General features: G+C 47.7%; 1 protein-coding gene across 1 annotated transcript in view; it reads left to right on the forward strand.

The window, feature by feature from the left end:
- The window catches only part of map3k15 (mitogen-activated protein kinase kinase kinase 15), a 153,284-nt gene that overhangs the window by 108,544 nt on the left and 25,840 nt on the right, over window positions 1-18,900 (forward strand). The window contains exons 5-9 of the mRNA XM_065007008.1: window positions 9,697-9,890; window positions 15,267-15,542; window positions 16,929-17,099; window positions 18,278-18,390; window positions 18,666-18,825. Coding sequence (XP_064863080.1) covers window positions 9,697-9,890; window positions 15,267-15,542; window positions 16,929-17,099; window positions 18,278-18,390; window positions 18,666-18,825 — 914 coding nt within the window. The remainder of the gene's footprint in view (window positions 1-9,696; window positions 9,891-15,266; window positions 15,543-16,928; window positions 17,100-18,277; window positions 18,391-18,665; window positions 18,826-18,900) is intronic.

An 18,900-nucleotide genomic window follows, 5' to 3' on the forward strand; every position in this document is an offset into this window, starting at 1 on the left:
TCTATATCTCTATATCTCTCCCTACCACCCCCTTTCTATATCTATATCTCTCCCTACCACCCCATTTCTATATCTCTATCTCTCCCTACCATCCCCTTTCTCTATCTATATCTCTCCCTACCACCCCCTTTCTATATCTCTATCTCTCCCTACCACCCCCTTTCTATATCTCTATCTCTCCCTACCACCCCCTTTCTATATCTCTATCTCTCCCTACCACCCCTTTCTATATCTCTATCTCTATCTCCCTACCACCCCCTTTCTATATCTCTATCTCTCCCTACCACCCCATTTCTATATCTCTATCTCTATCTCTCCCTACCACCCCCTTTCTATATCTATATCTCTATCTCTCCCTACCACCCCCTTTCTATATCTCTATCTATATCTCTCCCTACCACCCCCTTTCTATATCTCTATCTCTCCCTACCACCCCCTTTCTATATCTCTATCTCTCCCTACCACCCCCTTTCTATATATCTCTATCTCTCCCTACCACCCCCTTTCTATATCTCTATCTCTCCCTACCACCCCCTTTCTATCTCTATCTCTCCCTACCACCCCCTTTCTATATCTCTATCTCTCTCCCTACCACCCCCTTTCTATATCTCTATCTCTCCCTACCACCCCTTTCTATATCTCTATCTCTCCCTACCACCCCCTTTCTATATCTCTATCTCTCCCTACCACCCCTTTCTATATCTCTATTTCTATATCTCCCTACCACCCCCTTTCTATCTCTATCTCTCCCTACCACCCTATATCTTTTCTATATCTCTATCTCTATCTCTCCCTACCACCCCCCTTTCTATATCTCTATCTATATCTCCCTACCACCCCCTTTCTATATATCTCTATCTCTCCCTACCACCCTTTCTTTCTATATCTCTATCTCTCCCTACCACCCCTTTCTATATCTCTATCTCTCCCTACCACCCCTTTCTATATCTCTATCTCTCCCTACCACCCCCTTTCTATATCTCTATCTCTCCCTACCACCCCCTTTCTATATCTCTATCTCTCCCTACCACCCCCTTTCTATATCTCTATCTCTCCCTACCACCCCTTTCTATATCTCTATATCTCCCTATCTCTCCTATATCTCTACCACCCCTTTCTATATCTCTATTTCTATATCTCTATCTCTCTTCCTACCACCCCCTTTCTATATCTCTATCTCTCCCTACCACCCCCTTTCTATTTCTATCTCTCCCTATCTCTATCTATCTCCCTACCACCCCCTTTCTATATCTCTATCTCTCCCTACCTACCCCCCTTTCTATATCTCTATCTCTCCCTACCACCCCTTTCTATATATATCTCTATCTCTCCCTACCACCCCTTTCTATATCTCTATCTCTCCCTACCACCCCTTTTCTATATCTCTATCTCTCCCTACCACCCCTTTCTATATCTCTATCTCTCCCTACCACCCCCTTTCTATATCTCTATCTCTCCCTACCACCCCCTTTCTATATCTCTATCTCTCCCTACCACCCCCTTTCTATATCTCTATCTCTCCCTACCACCCCCTTTCTATATCTATCTCCCCCTACAACCCCCTTTCTATATCTCTATCTCTCCCTACCACCCCCTTTCTATATCTCTATCTCTCCCTACCACCCCCTTTCTATATCTCTATCTCTCCCTACCACCCCTTTCTATTTCTATATCTCTATCTCTCCCTACCAACCCCTTTCTATATCTCTATCTCTCCCTACCACCCCCCTTTCTATATCTCTATCTCTCCCTACCACCCCTTTCTATATCTCTATCTCTCCCTACCACCCCCTTTCTATATCTCTATCTCTCCCTACCACCCCCTTTCTATTTCTCTATCTCTCCCTACCCCTTTCTATATCTCTATCTACCACCCCCTTTCTATATCTCTATCTCTCCCTACCACCCCCCTATTCTATATCTCTATCTCTCCCTACCACCCCCTTTCTCTATCTCTATCTCTCCCTACCACCCTTTTCTCTATCTCTATCTCTCCCTACCACCCCCTTTCTCTCTCCTACCACCCCCTTTCTATATCTCTATCTCTCCCTACCATCCCCCTTTCTATATCTCTATCTCTCCCTACCACCCCCTTTCTATATCTCTATCTCTCCCTACCACCCCCTTTCTATATCTCTATCTCTCCCTACCACCCCTTTCTATATCTCTATCTCTCCCTACCACCCCCTTTCTATATCTCTATCTCTCCCTACCACCCCCTTTCTATCTCTATCTCTATCTCTCCCTACCACCCCTTTCTATATCTCTATATCTCCCTACCACCCCCTTTCTCTATCTCTATCTCTCCCTACCACCCCCTTTTCTATATCTCTATCTCTCCCTACCACCCCCTTTCTATATCTATATCTCTCCCTACCACCCCCTTTCTTTCTATATCTCTATCTCTCCTACCACCCCTTTCTATATCTCTATCTCTCCCTACCACCCCTTTCTATATCTCTATCTCTCCCTACCACCCCCTTTCTATATCTCTATCTCTCCCTACCACCCCTTTCTCTATCTCTATCTCTCCCTACCACCCCTTTCTATATCTCTATCTCTCCCTACCACCCCCTTTCTATATCTCTATCTCTACCACCCCCTACCATCTCTCCCCCCCTTTCTATATCTCTATCTCTCCCTACCACCCCATTTCTATATCTCTATCTCTCCCTACCACCCCCTTTCTATATCTCTATCTCTCCCTACCACCCCTTTCTATATCTCTATCTCTCCCTACCACCCCCTTTCTATATCTCTATCTCTCCCTACCACCCCCTTTCTATATCTCTATCTCCCTACCACCCCCTTTCTATATCTCTCTCTCCCTACCACCCCTTTCTATATCTCTATCTCCCTACCACCCCCTTTCTATATCTCTATCTCTCCCTACCACCCCCTTTCTATATCTCTATCTCTCCCTACCACCCCCTTTCTATATATCTCTATCTCCCTACCATCCCCTTTCTCTATCTATATCTCTCCCTACCACCCCCTTTCTATATCTCTATCTCTCCCTACCACCCCTTTCTATATCTCTATCTCTATCTCTCCCTACCACCCCCTTTCTATATCTCTATCTCTCCCTACCACCCCCTTTCTATATCTCTATCTCTCCCTACCACCCCTTTCTATATCTCTATCTCTCCCTACCACCCCTTTCACTCCCCTTTCTATATCTCTATATCTCTCTCCCTACCACCCCTTTCTATATCTCTATCTCTCCCTACCACCCCTTTCTATATCTCTATCTCTCCCTACCACCCCCTTTCTATATCTCTATCTCTCCCTACCACCCCCTTTCTATATCTATCTCTATCTCCCTACCACCCCCTTTCTATATCTCTATCTCTCCCTACCACCCCCTTTCTATATCTCTATCTCTCCCTACCCCTTTCTATATCTCCTCTACCACCCCTTTCTATATCTCTATCTCTCCCTACCACCCCTTTCTATATCTCTATCTCTCCCTACCACCCCCCTTTCTATATCTATCTCTCCCTACCACCCCTTTCTATATCTCTATCTCTCCCTACCACCCCTTTCTATATCTCTATCTCTCCCTACCACCCCCTTTCTATATCTCTATCTCTCCCTACCACCCCCTTTCTATATCTATATCTCTCCCTACCACCCCCTTTCTATATTCTATATCTCTCCCTACCCCCTTTCTATATCTCTATCTCTCTCCCTACCACCCCTTTCTATATCTCTATCTCTCCCTACCACCCCCTTTCTCTATATCTCTATCTCTCCCTACCACCCCCTTTCTATATCTCTATCTCTCCCTACCACCCCCTTATCCTATCTCTACCACCCCTTTCTATCTCTATCTCTCCCTACCACCCCCTTTCTATATCTCTATCTCTCCCTACCACCCCCTTTCTATATCTCTATCTCTCCCTACCACCCCCTTTCTATATCTCTATCTCTCCCTACCACCCCTTTCTATATCTCTATCTCTCCCTACCACCCCTTTCTATATCTCTATCTCTCCCTACCACCCCCTTTCTATATCTCTATCTCCCTCCTTTCTATCTCTATCTCTCCCCCCCTTTCTATATCTCTATCTCTCCCTACCACCCCCTTTCTATATCTCTATCTCTCCCTACCACCCCATTTCTTATCTCTATCTATATCTCTATCTCCCTACCACCCCTTTCTATATCTCTATCTCTCCCTACCACCCCCCTTTCTATATCTCTATCTCTATCCCTACCACCCCTTTCTATATCTCTATCTCTCTACCCCTTTCTCTATCTACCTACCCCCCTTTCTATATATCTCTATCTCTCCCTACCACCCCCTTTCTATATCTCTATCTCTCTATCTATATCTCTATCTCTCCCTCCCACCCCTTTCTATATCTCTATCTCTCCCTACCACCCCCTTTCTATATCTCTATCTCTCCCTACCACCCCCTTTCTATATCTCTATCTCTCCCTACCACCCCCTTTCTATATCTCTATCTCTATCTCCCTCCTTTCTATATCTCTATCTCTCCCTACCAACCCCTTTCTATATCTCTATCTCTCACCACCACCCCCTTTCTATATCTCTATCTCTCCCTACCACCCCCTTTCTATATCTTTATCTCCCTTTCTTTCTATATCTCTATCTCTCCCTACCACCCCCTTTCTATATCTCTATCTCTCCCTACCACCCCCTTTCTATATCTCTATCTCTCCCTACCACCCCTTTCTATATCTCTATCCCTCCCTACTCTATCTCCCCCTTTCTATATCTCTATCTCTCCCTACCACCCCCTTTCTATATCTCTATCTCTCCCTACCACCCCCATTTTCTATATCTCTATCTCTCCCTACCACCCCCTTTCTATATCTCTATCTCTCCCTACCACCCCTTTCTATATCTCTATCTCTCCCTACCACCCCCTTTCTATATCTCTATCTCTCCCTACCACCCCCTTTCTATATCTCTATCTCTCCATTTCTATCTCTATCTCTCCCTACCACCCCCTTTCTATATCTCTATCTCTCCCTACCACCCCCTTTCTATATCTCTATATCTCCCTACCACCCCCTTTCTATATCTCTATCTCCTCCCTACCCCCCCTTTCTCTATCTCTATCTCTCCCTACCACCCCTTTTCTATATCTCTATTTCTATATCTCTATCCCTACCACCCCTTTCTATATCTCTATCTCTATCTCCCTACCACCCCCTTTCTATATCTCTATCTCTCCCTACCACCCCCCTTTCTATATCTCTATCTCTCCCTACTCCCACCCCCTTTCTATATCTCTATCTCTATCTCTCCCTACCACCCCCTTTCTATATCTCTATTTCTATATCTCCCTTTCTATATCTCTCCCTACCACCCCTTTCTAAATCTCTATATCTTTCTATATCTCTATCTCTCCCTACCACCCCCTTTCTATATCTCTATCTCTCTATATATATATATCTTCCCTACCACCCCTTTCTATATCTCTATCTCTCTACCACCCCCTTTCTTTCTATATCTCTATCTCTCCCTACCACCCCTTTCTATATCTCTATCTCTCCTACCACCCCTTTCTATATCTCTATCTCTCCCCCTTCCATCCCCCTTTCTATATCTCTATCTCTCCCTACCACCCCCTTTCTATCTCTATCTCTCCCTACCACCCCCTTTCTATATCTCTATCTCTCCCTACCACCCCTTTTTCTATATCTCTATCTCTCCCTACCACCCCTTTCTATATCTCTATCTCTCCCTACCACCCCCTTTCTATATCTCTATCTCTCCCTACCACCCCCTTTCTATATCTCTATCTCTCCCTACCCCCCTTTTCTATATCTCTATCTCTCCCTACCACCCCCTTTCTATATCTCTATCTCTCCCTCTCCCTACCACCCCCTTTCTATATCTCTATCTCTCCCTACCACCCCATTTTCTATATCTCTATCTCTCCCTACCACCCCCCTTTCTATATCTCTATCTCTCCCTCCCTACCACCCCTTTCTATATCTCTATCTCTCCCTACCACCCCCTTTCTATATCTCTATCTCTCCCTACCACCCCTTTTCTTATCTATATCTCTCCCTACCACCCCCTTTCTATATCTCTATCTCTCCTACCACCCCTTTCTATATCTCTATCTCTCCCTCTCTCCTACCCCTTTCTATCTCTATCTCTATCTCTCCCTACCACCCCTTTCTATATCTCTATCTCTTTCTATATCCTATCTCTCCCTACCCCCCTTTCTATATCTCTATCTCTCCCTACCACCCCCTTTCTATATCTCTATCTCTCCCTACCACCCCCTTTCTATATCTCTATCTCTCCCTACCACCCCCTTTCTATATCTCTATCTCTCCCTCCCTACCCCCTTTCTATATCTCTATCTCTCCCTACCACCCCCTTTCTATATCTCTATCTCTTCCTACCACCCCCTTTCTATATCTCTATCTCTCCCTACCCCTTTCTATATCTATCTCCCTCTTTCTATATCTCTATCTCCCTACCACCCCTTTCTATATCTCTATCTCTCCCTACCACCCCTTTCTATATCTCTATCTCTCCCTACCACCCCTTTCTATATCTCTATCTCTCCCTACCACCCCCTTTCTATATCTCTATCTCTCCCTACCACCCCCTTTCTATATCTCTATCTCTCCCTACCACCCCCTTTCTATATCTCTATCTCTCCCTACCATTTCTATATCTCTATCTCTCCCTACCACCCCCTTTCTATATCTCTATCTCTATCTCCCTACCACCCCCTTTCTATATCTCTATCTCTCCCTACCACCCCTTTCTATATCTATATCTCTATCTCTCCCTACCACCCCCTTTCTATATCTCTATCTCTATCTCTCCCTACCACCCCCTTTATATCTCTATCTCTCCCTACCACCCCCTATTTCTCTATCTCTATCTCTCCCTACCACCCCCTTTCTATATCTCTATCTCTCCCTACCACCCCTTTTCTATCTATATCTCTTTCTATATCTCTATCTCTCCCTACCACCACCCCCTTATCTCTTCTATATCTTTCTATCTCTCCCTACCACCCCCTTTCTATATCTCTATCTCTCCCTACCAACCTTTCTATATCTCTATCTCTCCCTACCACCCCCTTTCTATATCTCTATCTCTCCCTACCACCCCTTTCTATATCTCTATCTCTCCCTACCACCCCCTTTCTATATCTCTATCTCTCCCTACCACCCCTTTCTATATCTCTATCTCTCCCTACCACCCCTTTCTATATCTCTATCTCTCCCTACCACCCCTTTACTATATCTCTATTCCCTCTATCTCTATCTCCCTATCTTTCTATATCTCTATCTCTCCCCCCTTTCTATATCTATATCTCTCCCTACCACCCCCTTTCTATATATCTCTATATCTCTATCTCTATCTCTCCCTACCACCCCCTTTCTATATCTCTATCTCTCCCTACCCCCTTTCTTTCTCTATCTCTATCTCTCCCTACCACCCCCTTCTTTCTATATCTCTCCCTCTTTCTATATCTCTATCTCCCTACCACCCCTTTCTATATCTATATCTCCCTACCACCCCTTTCTATATCTCTATCTCTCCTACCACCCCCTTTCTATATCTATATCTCTCCCTACCACCCCCTTTCTATATCTCTATCTCTCCCTACCACCCTTTCTATATCTATCTATCTATATCTCCCTACCACCCCCTTTCTATATCTCTATCTCCCTACCACCCCTTTCTATATCTATATCTCTCCCTACCACCCCCTTTCTATATCTATATCTCTCCCTACCACCCCCTTTCTATATCTATATCTCTCCCTACCACCCCCTTTCTATATCTATATCTCTCCCTACCACCCCCTTTCTATCTCTATATCTATATCTCTCCCTACCACCCCCTTTCTATATCTATATCTCTCCCTACCACCCCCTTTTTCTATCTCTCCTACCCCCTTTCTATATCTATATCTCTCCCTACCACCCCTTTCTATATCTATATCTCTCCCTACCACCCCCTTTCTATATCTATATCTCTCCCTACCACCCCTTTCTATATCTCTATCTCTCCCTACCACCCCCTTTCTATATCTCTATCTCTCCCTACCACCCCCTTTCTATATATCTCTCCCTACCCCTTTCTATATCTATATCTCTCCCTACCACCCCCTTTCTATATATCTCTCCCTACCACCCCTTTCTATATCTCTATCTCTCCCTACCACCCCTTTCTATATCTCTATATATCTCCCTACCACCCCCTTTCTATATCTATATCTCTCCCTACCACCCCTTTCTATATCTCTATCTCTCCCTACCACCCCCCTTTCTATATCTCTATCTCTCCCTACCACCCCTTTCTATATCTATATCTCTCCCTACCACCCCCTTTCTATATCTCCCTACACCCCCTTTCTATATCTCTATCTCTCCCTACCACCCCTACCACCCCCTTTCTATATATCTCTCCCTACCACCCCCTTTCTATATCTCTATATCTCCCTACCACCCCTTTCTATATCTCTATCTCTCCCTACCACCCCCCTTTCTATATCTCTATCTCTCCCTACCACCCCCTTTCTATATCTCTATCTCTCCTACCACCCCTTTCTATATCTCTATCTCTCCCTACCACCCCTTTCTATATCTCTATCTCTCCCTACCACCCCCTTTCTATATCTATATCTCCTACCCCTATCTCTATCTCTCCCTACCCCTTTCTATATCTCTATCTCTCCCTACCACCCCCTTTCTATATCTCTATCTCTCCCTACCACCCCTTTCTATATCTCTATCTCTCCCTACCACCCCATTTCTTTATCTCTATCTCTCCTACCCCTTTCTATATCTCTATCTCTCCCTACCACCCCCTTTCTATATCTCTATCTCTCCCTACCACCCCTTTCTATATCTCTATCTCTCCCTACCACCCCCTTTCTATATCTCTATCTCTCCCTACCACCCCTTTCTATATCTCTATCTCTCCCTACCACCCCCTTTCTATATCTCTATCTCTCCCTACCACCCCATTTCTATATCTCTATCTCTCCCTACCACCCTCTTTCTATATCTATATCTCTCCTACCACCCCTTTCTATATCTCTATCTCTCCCTCCCCCTATCTCTCCCTACCACCCCTTTCTATATCTCTATATCTCCCTACCACCCCCCTTTCTATATCTCTATCTCTATCCCTCCCACCCCCATTCTATATCTCTATCTCTCCCTATCACCCCCTTTCTATATCTCTATCTCTCCCTACCACCCCCTTTCTATATCTCTCCCTACCACCACCCCCTTTCTATATCTCTATCTCTCCCTACCACCCCCTTTCTATATCTATATCTCTCCCTACCACCCCTTTCTATATCTCTATCTCTCCCTACCACCCCCTTTCTATATCTCTCCCTACCACCCCCTTTCTATATCTCTCCCTACCACCCCTTTCTGTATCTCTATCTCTCCCTACCACCCCCCTTCCTATATATCTCCCTACCACCCCCTTTCTATATCTCTATCTCTCCCTACCACCCCATTTCTATATCTCTATCTCTCCCTACCACCCCCTTTCTATATCTATATCTCTCCCTACCACCCCATTTCTATATCTATATCTCTCCCTACCACCCCTTTCTATATCTCTATCTCTCCCTACCACCCCTTTCTATATCTCTATCTCTCCCTACCCCCCTCCTTTCTCCCTATTGCCCCTCCCTCCTTCCCTCTTTCTTTCTGTCTCCAGGCGTCCAGTGGTAACTACTACTTCATCCCCTATGTGCTGACTCCTAACCATGAGTATATGTGTTGTGAGAGCGATGCCCAGAGGAGGGCCAGTGAATACATGCAGCCCAGCTGGGACAGCCTGCTGAGTCCTCTCTGTCTGCCACTCACCGACCGCTTCACCTCACTGCTCAAGGACATCCACGTCACCTCCTGGTAACACACACACACACAGACATGCATGCACACGCATACACACACACACACACACACACTATTAAACATGATGAAAAGAAGGGCTGGAAATGTAACATAAGACCAAGAGACAATCCAGAAGAGTCTCAGGGCTGGGGTAGAAGAGTCTCATGGCTGGGGTAGAAGAGTCTCAGGGCTGGGGTAGAAGAGTCTCAGGGCTGGGGCAGAAGAGCCTCAGGGCTGGGGCAGAAGAGCCTCAGGGCTGGGGCAGAAGAGCCTCAGGGCTGGGGCAGCAGAGTCTCAGGGCTGGGGCAGAAGAGTCTCAGGGCTGGGGTAGATGAGTCTCAGGGCTGGGGTAGAAGAGTAAGGGCTGGGATAGAAGAGTCTCAGGGCTGGGGTAGAAGAGTCTCAGGGCTGGGGTAGAAGAGTCTCAGGGCTGGGGTAGAAGAGTCTCAGGGCTGGGGTAGAAGAGTCTCAGGGCTGGGGTAGAAGAGTCTCAGGGCTGGGGTAGAAGAGTCTCAGGGCTGGGGTAGAAGAGTCTCAGGGCTGGGGCAGAAGAGTCTCAGGGCTGGGGTAGAAGAGTCTCAGGGCTGGGGTAGAAAGGACTCAGGGTTGGGGCAGAAGAGTCTCAGGGCTGGGGCAGAAGAGTCTCAGGGCTGGGGTAGAAGAGTCTCAGGGCTCGGGTTGGAGCGAGCGGTCGCATCTGCACTCGGTCCGCAGGTAGTATTACATTTCATTACATTTCATTATAGTACAACGGTTTGATTTGTCTAATCTTAGCAATTTCTTCTTAGCTAGCTACATAGCCGTCTTTGTATCATAGATAATTGCGTAATTATCGTATTTCGTCGTCCTAACGCAGTCTACACTGCCCTGCAGCTAGCCAGCTAGCTAACGTCCACCGTTAGCTAGTCCACCGTCTACCGATTAGCAGCACAACTATTACACACAACTGAACGAGTTGATTAGTGTAGTGTTAGCTAGCTACATAGTTGTCTTTGCTGTCTTCGTATCCAAGATAATTGTGTAGTTTAGAGTGTGTAGTTTTAGAGTGATTATCTTAATTTACCGAGGTTAGCTAGCCAGCTATTTGTCGTCCTTAACGTAGGAGACACTGCTAGCTAGCCAACAGCTAGCCAACGTCTTCCGAACAGAACTTCCGCACTCAACAATCCGGTCGCATTTCGCTTCGCTCCACAGGGTAGTATCACATTTTTCATTTCATTTCATTACAGTACTTCGGCTTGATTTGTTTGATCGTAGCTAGCTACATAGCTAGCTACATAGCCGTCTTTGTATCAAAGTTAATTGTGTAGTCTTGAGCAATTTCCTAGGTTAGCTAGCCAGCTATTGTCGTTCTTTTAACGCAACGTAACGTAATCAACACTGCTAGCTAGCCAGCTAGCCCCGAATAGCAGCACAGTAGCACAGTAGAAACTATTACACTCAACGGAACGACTTGATTAGTGTAGTGTCAACAACGCAGACACTGCCAGCTAGCCTACATAGTCAACAACGCAGCCTCTGCCAGCTAGCCTACTTCAGCAGTACTGTATCATTTTAATCATTTTAGTCAATAAGATTCTTGCTACGTAAGCTTAACTTTCTGAACACTCGAGACGTGTAGTCCACTTGTCATTCCAATCTCCTTTGCATTAGCGTAGCCTCTTGTGTAGCCTGTCAACTATGTGTCTGTCTATCCCTGTTCTCTCCTCTCTGCACAGACCATACAAACGCTCCACACCGCGTGGCCGCGGCCACCCTAATCTGGTGGTCCCAGCGCGCACGACCCACGTGGAGTTCTAGGTCTCCGGTAGCCTCTGGAACTGCCGATCTGCGGCCAACAAGGCAGAGTTCATCTCAGCCTATGCCTTCCTCCAGTCCCTCGACTTCTTGGCACTGACGGAAACATGGATCACCACAGACAACACTGCTACTCCTACTGCTCTCTCTTCGTCTGCCCACGTGTTCTCGCACACCCCGAGAGCTTCTGGTCAGCGGGGTGGTGGCACCGGGATCCTCATCTCTCCCAAGTGGTCATTCTCTCTTTCTCCCCTTACCCATCTGTCTATCGCCTCCTTTGAATTCCATGCTGTCACAGTTACCAGCCCTTTCAAGCTTAACATCCTTATCATTTATCGCCCTCCAGGTTCCCTCGGAGAGTTCATCAATGAGCTTGATGCCTTGATAAGCTCCTTTCCTGAGGACGGCTCACCTCTCACAGTTCTGGGCGACTTTAACCTCCCCACGTCTACCTTTGACTCATTCCTCTCTACCTCCTTCTTTCCACTCCTCTCCTCTTTTGACCTCACCCTCTCACCTTCCCCCCCTACTCACAAGGCAGGAAATACGCTCGACCTCATCTTTACTAGATGCTGTTCTTCCACTAACCTCATTGCAACTCCCCTCCAAGTCTCCGACCCCTACCTTGTATCCTTTTCCCTCTCGCTCTCATCCAACACTTCCCACACTGCCCCTACTCGGATGGTATCGCGCCGTCCCAACCTTCGCTCTCTCTCCCCCGCTACTCTCTCCTCTTCCATCCTATCATCTCTTCCCTCTGCTCAAACCTTCTCCAACCTATCTCCTGATTCTGCCTCCTCAACCCTCCTCTCCTCCCTTTCTGCATCCTTTGACTCTCTATGTCCCCTATCCTCCAGGCCGGCTCGGTCCTCCCCTCCCGCTCCGTGGCTCGACGACTCATTGTGAGCTCACAGAACAGGGCTCCGGGCAGCCGAGCGGAAATGGAGGAAAACTCGCCTCCCTGCGGACCTGACATCCTTTCACTCCCTCCTCTCTACATTTTCCTCTTCTCTCTCTGCTGCTAAAGCCACTTTCTACCACTCTAAATTCCAAGCATCTGCCTCTAACCCTAGGAAGCTCTTTGCCACCTTCTCCTCCCTCCTGAATCCTCCTCCCCCTCCCCCTCCTCCCTCTCTGCAGATGACTTCGTCAACCATTTTGAAAAGAAGGTCGACGACATCCGATCCTCGTTTGCTAAGTCAAACGACACCGCTGGTTCTGCTCACACTGCCCTACCCTGTGCTCTGACCTCTTTCTCCCCTCTCTCTCCAGATGAAATCTCGCGTCTTGTGACGGCCGGCCGCCCAACAACCTGCCCGCTTGACCCTATCCCCTCCTCTCTTCTCCAGACCATTTCCGGAGACCTTCTCCCTTACCTCACCTCGCTCATCAACTCATCCCTGACCGCTGGCTACGTCCCTTCCGTCTTCAAGAGAGCGAGAGTTGCACCCCTTCTGAAAAAAACCTACACTCGATCCCTCCGATGTCAACAACTACAGACCAGTATCCCTTCTTTCTTTTCTCTCCAAAACTCTTGAACGTGCCGTCCTTGGCCAGCTCTCCCGCTATCTCTCTCAGAATGACCTTCTTGATCCTAATCAGTCAGGTTTCAAGACTAGTCATTCAACTGAGACTGCTCTTCTCTGTATCACGGAGGCGCTCCGCACTGCTAAAGCTAACTCTCTCTCCTCTGCTCTCATCCTTCTAGACCTATCGGCTGCCTTCGATACTGTGAACCATCAGATCCTCCTCTCCACCCTCTCCGAGTTGGGCATCTCCAGCGCGGCCCACGCTTGGATTGCGTCCTACCTGACAGGTCGCTCCTACCAGGTGGCGTGGCGAGAATCCGTCTCCACACCACGTGCTCTCACCACTGGTGTCCCCCAGGGCTCTGTTCTAGGCCCTCTCCTATTCTCGCTATACACCAAGTCACTTGGCTCTGTCATAACCTCACATGGTCTCTCCTATCATTGCTATGCAGACGACACACAATTAATCTTCTCCTTTCCCCCTTCTGATGACCAGGTGGCGAATCGCATCTCTGCATGTCTGGCAGACATATCAGTGTGGATGACGGATCACCACCTCAAGCTGAACCTCGGCAAGACGGAGCTGCTCTTCCTCCCGGGGAAGGACTGCCCGTTCCATGATCTCGCCATCACGGTTGACGGCTCCGTTGTGTCCTCCTCCCAGAGCGCTAAGAACCTTGGCGTGATCCTGGACAACACCCTGTCGTTCTCAACTAACATCAAGGCGGTGGCCCGTTCCTGTAGGTTCATGTTCTACAACATCCGCAGAGTATGACCCTGCCTCACACAGGAAGCGGCGCAGGTCCTAATCCAGGCACTCGTCATCTCCCGTCTGGATTACTGCAACTCGCTGTTGGCTGGGCTCCCTGCCTGTGCCATTAAACCCCTACAACTCATCCAGAACTCCGCAGCCCGTCTGGTGTTCAACCTTCCCAAGTTCTCTCACGCCACCCCGCTCCTCCGCTCTCTCCACTGGCTTCCAGTTGAAGCTCGCATCCGCTACAAGACCATGGTGCTTGCCTACGGAGCTGTGAGGGGAACGGCACCTCAGTACCTCCAGGCTCTGATCTGGCCCTACACCCAAACAAGGGCACTGCGTTCATCCACCTCTGGCCTGCTCGCCTCCCTACCACTGAGGAAGTACAGTTCCCGCTCAGCCCAGTCAAAACTGTTCGCTGCTCTGGCCCCCCAATGGTGGAACAAACTCCCTCACGACGCCAGGACAGCGGAGTCAATCACCACCTTCCGGAGACACCTGAAACCCCACCTCTTTAAGGAATACCTAGGATAGGATAAAGTAATCCCTCTCACCCCCCCTTAAAAGATTTAGATGCACTACTGTTCCACTGGATGTCATAAGGTGAATGCACCAATTTGTAAGTCGCTCTGGATAAGAGCGTCTGCTAAATGACTTAAATGTAAATGTAATGTAAATGGGTAGAAAAGTTTCAGGGCTGGGGCAGAAGAGTCTCGGGGCTGGGGTAGAAGAGTCTCAGGGCTGGGGCAGAAGAGTCTCAGGGCTGGGGCAGAAGAGTCTCAGGGCTGGGGTAGAAGAGTCTCAGGGCTGGGGTAGAAGAGTCTCAGGGCTGGGGTAGAATAGTCTCAGGTCTGGGGTAGAAGAGTCTCAGGGCTGGGGAGGACAGGAGCAGCACTTGAGGCAGGACAGGAGATGGGCCAGAGGTGGGTGGGGCAACATCTGACTGGTAGGAGAGGTGGGAGCATTACAGAAATCAAGTCTCTCCCCCCTCTTTCTCTCTCCCAACCCCCTCTTTCTTTCTCTCCCCCACCCCCCTCTTTCTTTCTCTCCCCCACCCCCCTTTCTCTCTCTCTCTCCCACCCCCCTCTTTCTCTCTCTCCCCCTCCCTCTCTCTCCCCTGCTCTCCCCGCTCTCTCTCCAACCCCCTCTCTCACCTCTCTCTCCCCCTCTTTCTCTTTCCCACGCCCCTCTCTCTCTCTTCCCTCCCTCTCTTCCCGCTCTCTCTCTCTTCCCCCTCTCTCCCCGCTCTTTCCCTCTCTCACTCTCCCCTCTCCCCCCGCTTTCTCTTTCTCCCCTCTCTCTCTGTAGTGCCTCATTTAAGGACACTCTGCTGAATGACATCAGGAAGGCCCGTGATAAGTACCAGGGGGAGGAGCTAGCCAAGGAGCTGTCTCGTATCAAACTCCGCATCGACAACACAGAGGTCCTAACACAGGACATCGTCATGAACCTGCTGTTCTCATACAGAGACATACAGGACTATGATGCCATGGTGAAACTGGTCCAGACTCTGGAGATGCTGCCTACCTGTGACCTGGCCACACAGCCCATGATACAGTTCCACTACGCTTTCGCTCTCAACAGGTAACACGCGCGCGCACACACACACACACACACACACACACACACACGCACACACGAGCGCACGCACAGACACACACACACACGCACACCTTGCAGTGTCTGAACCTCCGTGTAGATAGGTAGGTCTGTAATATGGTGTTCAGCTGATCCAGAATGTGTCATGATTAATGTCATTATTATCGTTATTGTCATTTTTTCACACACACAAACTCAAACGCATACACGTACACGTACACACAAACTCAAACGCATACACGTACACACACAAACTCAAACGCATACACGTACACACACGCAAACTCAAACGCATACACGTACACACACACAAACTCAAACGCATACACGTACACACACACACGGCTGGTGAGCCTGAAAGGGGAACCGAAGCACTAGGTTCTAGACCGCCAAATAACTCTAACTATAAACCACCATGCTTTTGTTTTTATTACATCACTGACTAGACAGAAACATTATGGAGTTGTGATTTATAATGGCCTTTTAATGCTCGTTGCTCAAGTGGTTTGCAGGTCATTTAAACAATTTTGTAAACTCTTGGGGATCTTGTTCTTCACAGCAGGCCTACTGATCTCTGCCTGTCTGCTACATCCTGTCAGTACAACAATGTGTCTTCATCATCTCCACCAAATGTGATCACAGCATTGCGCTCTCTCTCGTTTCAAACATTTTGGCCTAGCTGTATTTTACAGTCAGCAAGCAAGAGCAAGTTTGCCTCTGTCATGGAATAAGATAACAGTAAAAAACAAACAAGTGACCAACAAGTTCTAGACTCATTTTTCCTGGGACTCAACAAGAGTTTAGGAACAGCTGAAAGGCCAGCGGAGGTGCGTTATTGCGCAGGAGAACAGTGAAGATAGATAGTCTAAAGATGTACCTATTGTGGAAGCCCACTAGATATGGAGCCCGCCATCCACAGGCAAGAGCCAGTTAAAGGCCCATGCAGACATAGCCTTCTGTAGCTATAGCCTACTGCAATAATAAATGTGACCATTGTGTACTTTGAAGTTTAACAAGGCTTAGCTATGTGACATAATGGACATCAAGGGTTCAATGCAAATACAGCTTTAGCTTCATGTCGGGACGTGAGAGCTGCTCGTTAACATGGAAATATTACTGCCGGTTCCCAGTCCCAAATTAGCATTCATGATATGATCATAGGGTTCAAAAATCTAAATGTTGAAAGTAGGAATGTTTATCTGACAAACACCCAGAACATATATGTGGGGTTTGTATATATTGTTTGTATAGCTTGTAAAACCTTTCCATTCCCCTTGAAGATTGGATTAGCAAACAGGGGTGGTCCTCGTGGGCTGCAGTGTGTGCTGCCTTTCTTATTTTTAACCGGAGACCGAACTCTTGTTAATATAGGAGGAACAGCCCGGGGGACAGAGAGCAGGCTCTAGGTGTGATGTTACAGGTGTTACGGTCATGTGACCACCCGGCTCCAGACATGTTCTGCCTGTGTGGACGGATCTACAAGGACATCTTTCTCGATTCTGACTGTAAAGACACCAAGAACAGAGACAACGCCATCCAATGGTGAGACAAACACACACAGACACACTCAACACACACAGACACACTCAATACACACAGACACACTCAACACACACAGACACACTCAACACACACAGACACACTCAACACACACAGACACACTCAACACACACAGACACACTCAACACACACAGACACACTCAACACACACAGACACACTCAACACACACAGACACACTCAACACACACAGACACACTCAACACACACAGACACACTCAACACACACAGACACACTCAACACACACAGACACACTCAACACACACAACACACACAGACACACACACACACAGACACACTCAACACACACAGACACACTCAACACACACAGACACACACACACACACACTCAACACACACAGACACACTCAACAACACAGACACACTCAACACACACACACACACAGACACACACACACACACACACACACACACACACACACTCACACACACACACACACACACAGACACACTCAACACACACAGACACACTCAACACACACAGACACACTCAACGCACACAGACACACTCAACGCACATTCAACACACACACACACACACTCAACACACACAGACACACTCAACACACAGACACACTCAACACACACAGACACACTCAACACACACAAACACACACAGACACACTCAACGCACACAGACACACTCAACGCACACTCAACACACACACACACACACACACACACACACACACACACACACACACTCAACACACACAGACACACTCAACACACACAGACACACTCAACACACTCAATGCACACAGACACACTCAACGCACACAGACACACTCAATGCACACAGACACACTCAACACACACAGACACACTCAACACACACACAGACACACTCAACACACACACAGACACACTCAACACACACAGACACACTCAACACACACAGACACACTCAACACACACAGACACACTCAACGCACACAGACACACTCAACGCACACAGACACACTCAACACACACAAACACACTCAACGCATCCACAAGTTTACCAGGACTGAAGCCCAGGGGCCCAAGTGAGCAGACAGGCGGTCCATGAGGCACTGTCTCCAAGAAGGGAGACAAGTAGGCTGTAAATGGTCCAAATAAAATTCCTCCGCCTCTCCCCCTCTGTCTTTCTCTCTCTAGGTATAGGAAAGGTTTTGAGCTCCAGCCAACTCTCTACTCTGGTATCAATCTGGCTATTCTGCTCATTGTTGCTGGACAACAGTTTGAGAGTTCCATCGAGCTGAGGAAGATAGGTAAGAACTCTACAGTACACCCTTAAATCCTGCACCGAACCCCTAAACCACTGGGATTCTCCAGGGATCAATACTCACTTCCCTGTTGTTTAGACTCTCTCTCTTCATCTCTCTTTCTCTCTCTATCTCTCACGCACTCTCTCAATTCAATTGAAGAGGATTTAATGGCATGGGAAACATGTTTACATAGCCAAAGCATGTGAAATAGATCAGAAATAAAAGTGAAATATACAATTTAAAAAACTCTCTCCTTCTAACCTCTCTCCCCCTCCCAGGTGTAAGGTTAAACAGTCTCCTGGGTCGTAAGGGCTCGTTAGAGAAGATGAATAACTACTGGGACGTCGGTCAGTTCTTCACCGTTAGCATGTTGGCTAACGACATCCCTAAAGCTACGCAGGCCGCAGAGAAACTCTTCAAACTCAAACCACCCATCTGGTAAACACACACACTCCCTCCCTCTACCTCTCTTTCTCTCCCTCTTTGTCTTTCTCCCTCTCCATCCCTCCACCT

The sequence above is a fragment of the Oncorhynchus nerka genome, linkage group LG22 (genome assembly GCF_034236695.1).
Source record: "Oncorhynchus nerka isolate Pitt River linkage group LG22, Oner_Uvic_2.0, whole genome shotgun sequence".
Lineage (NCBI taxonomy): Eukaryota > Metazoa > Chordata > Actinopteri > Salmoniformes > Salmonidae > Oncorhynchus > Oncorhynchus nerka.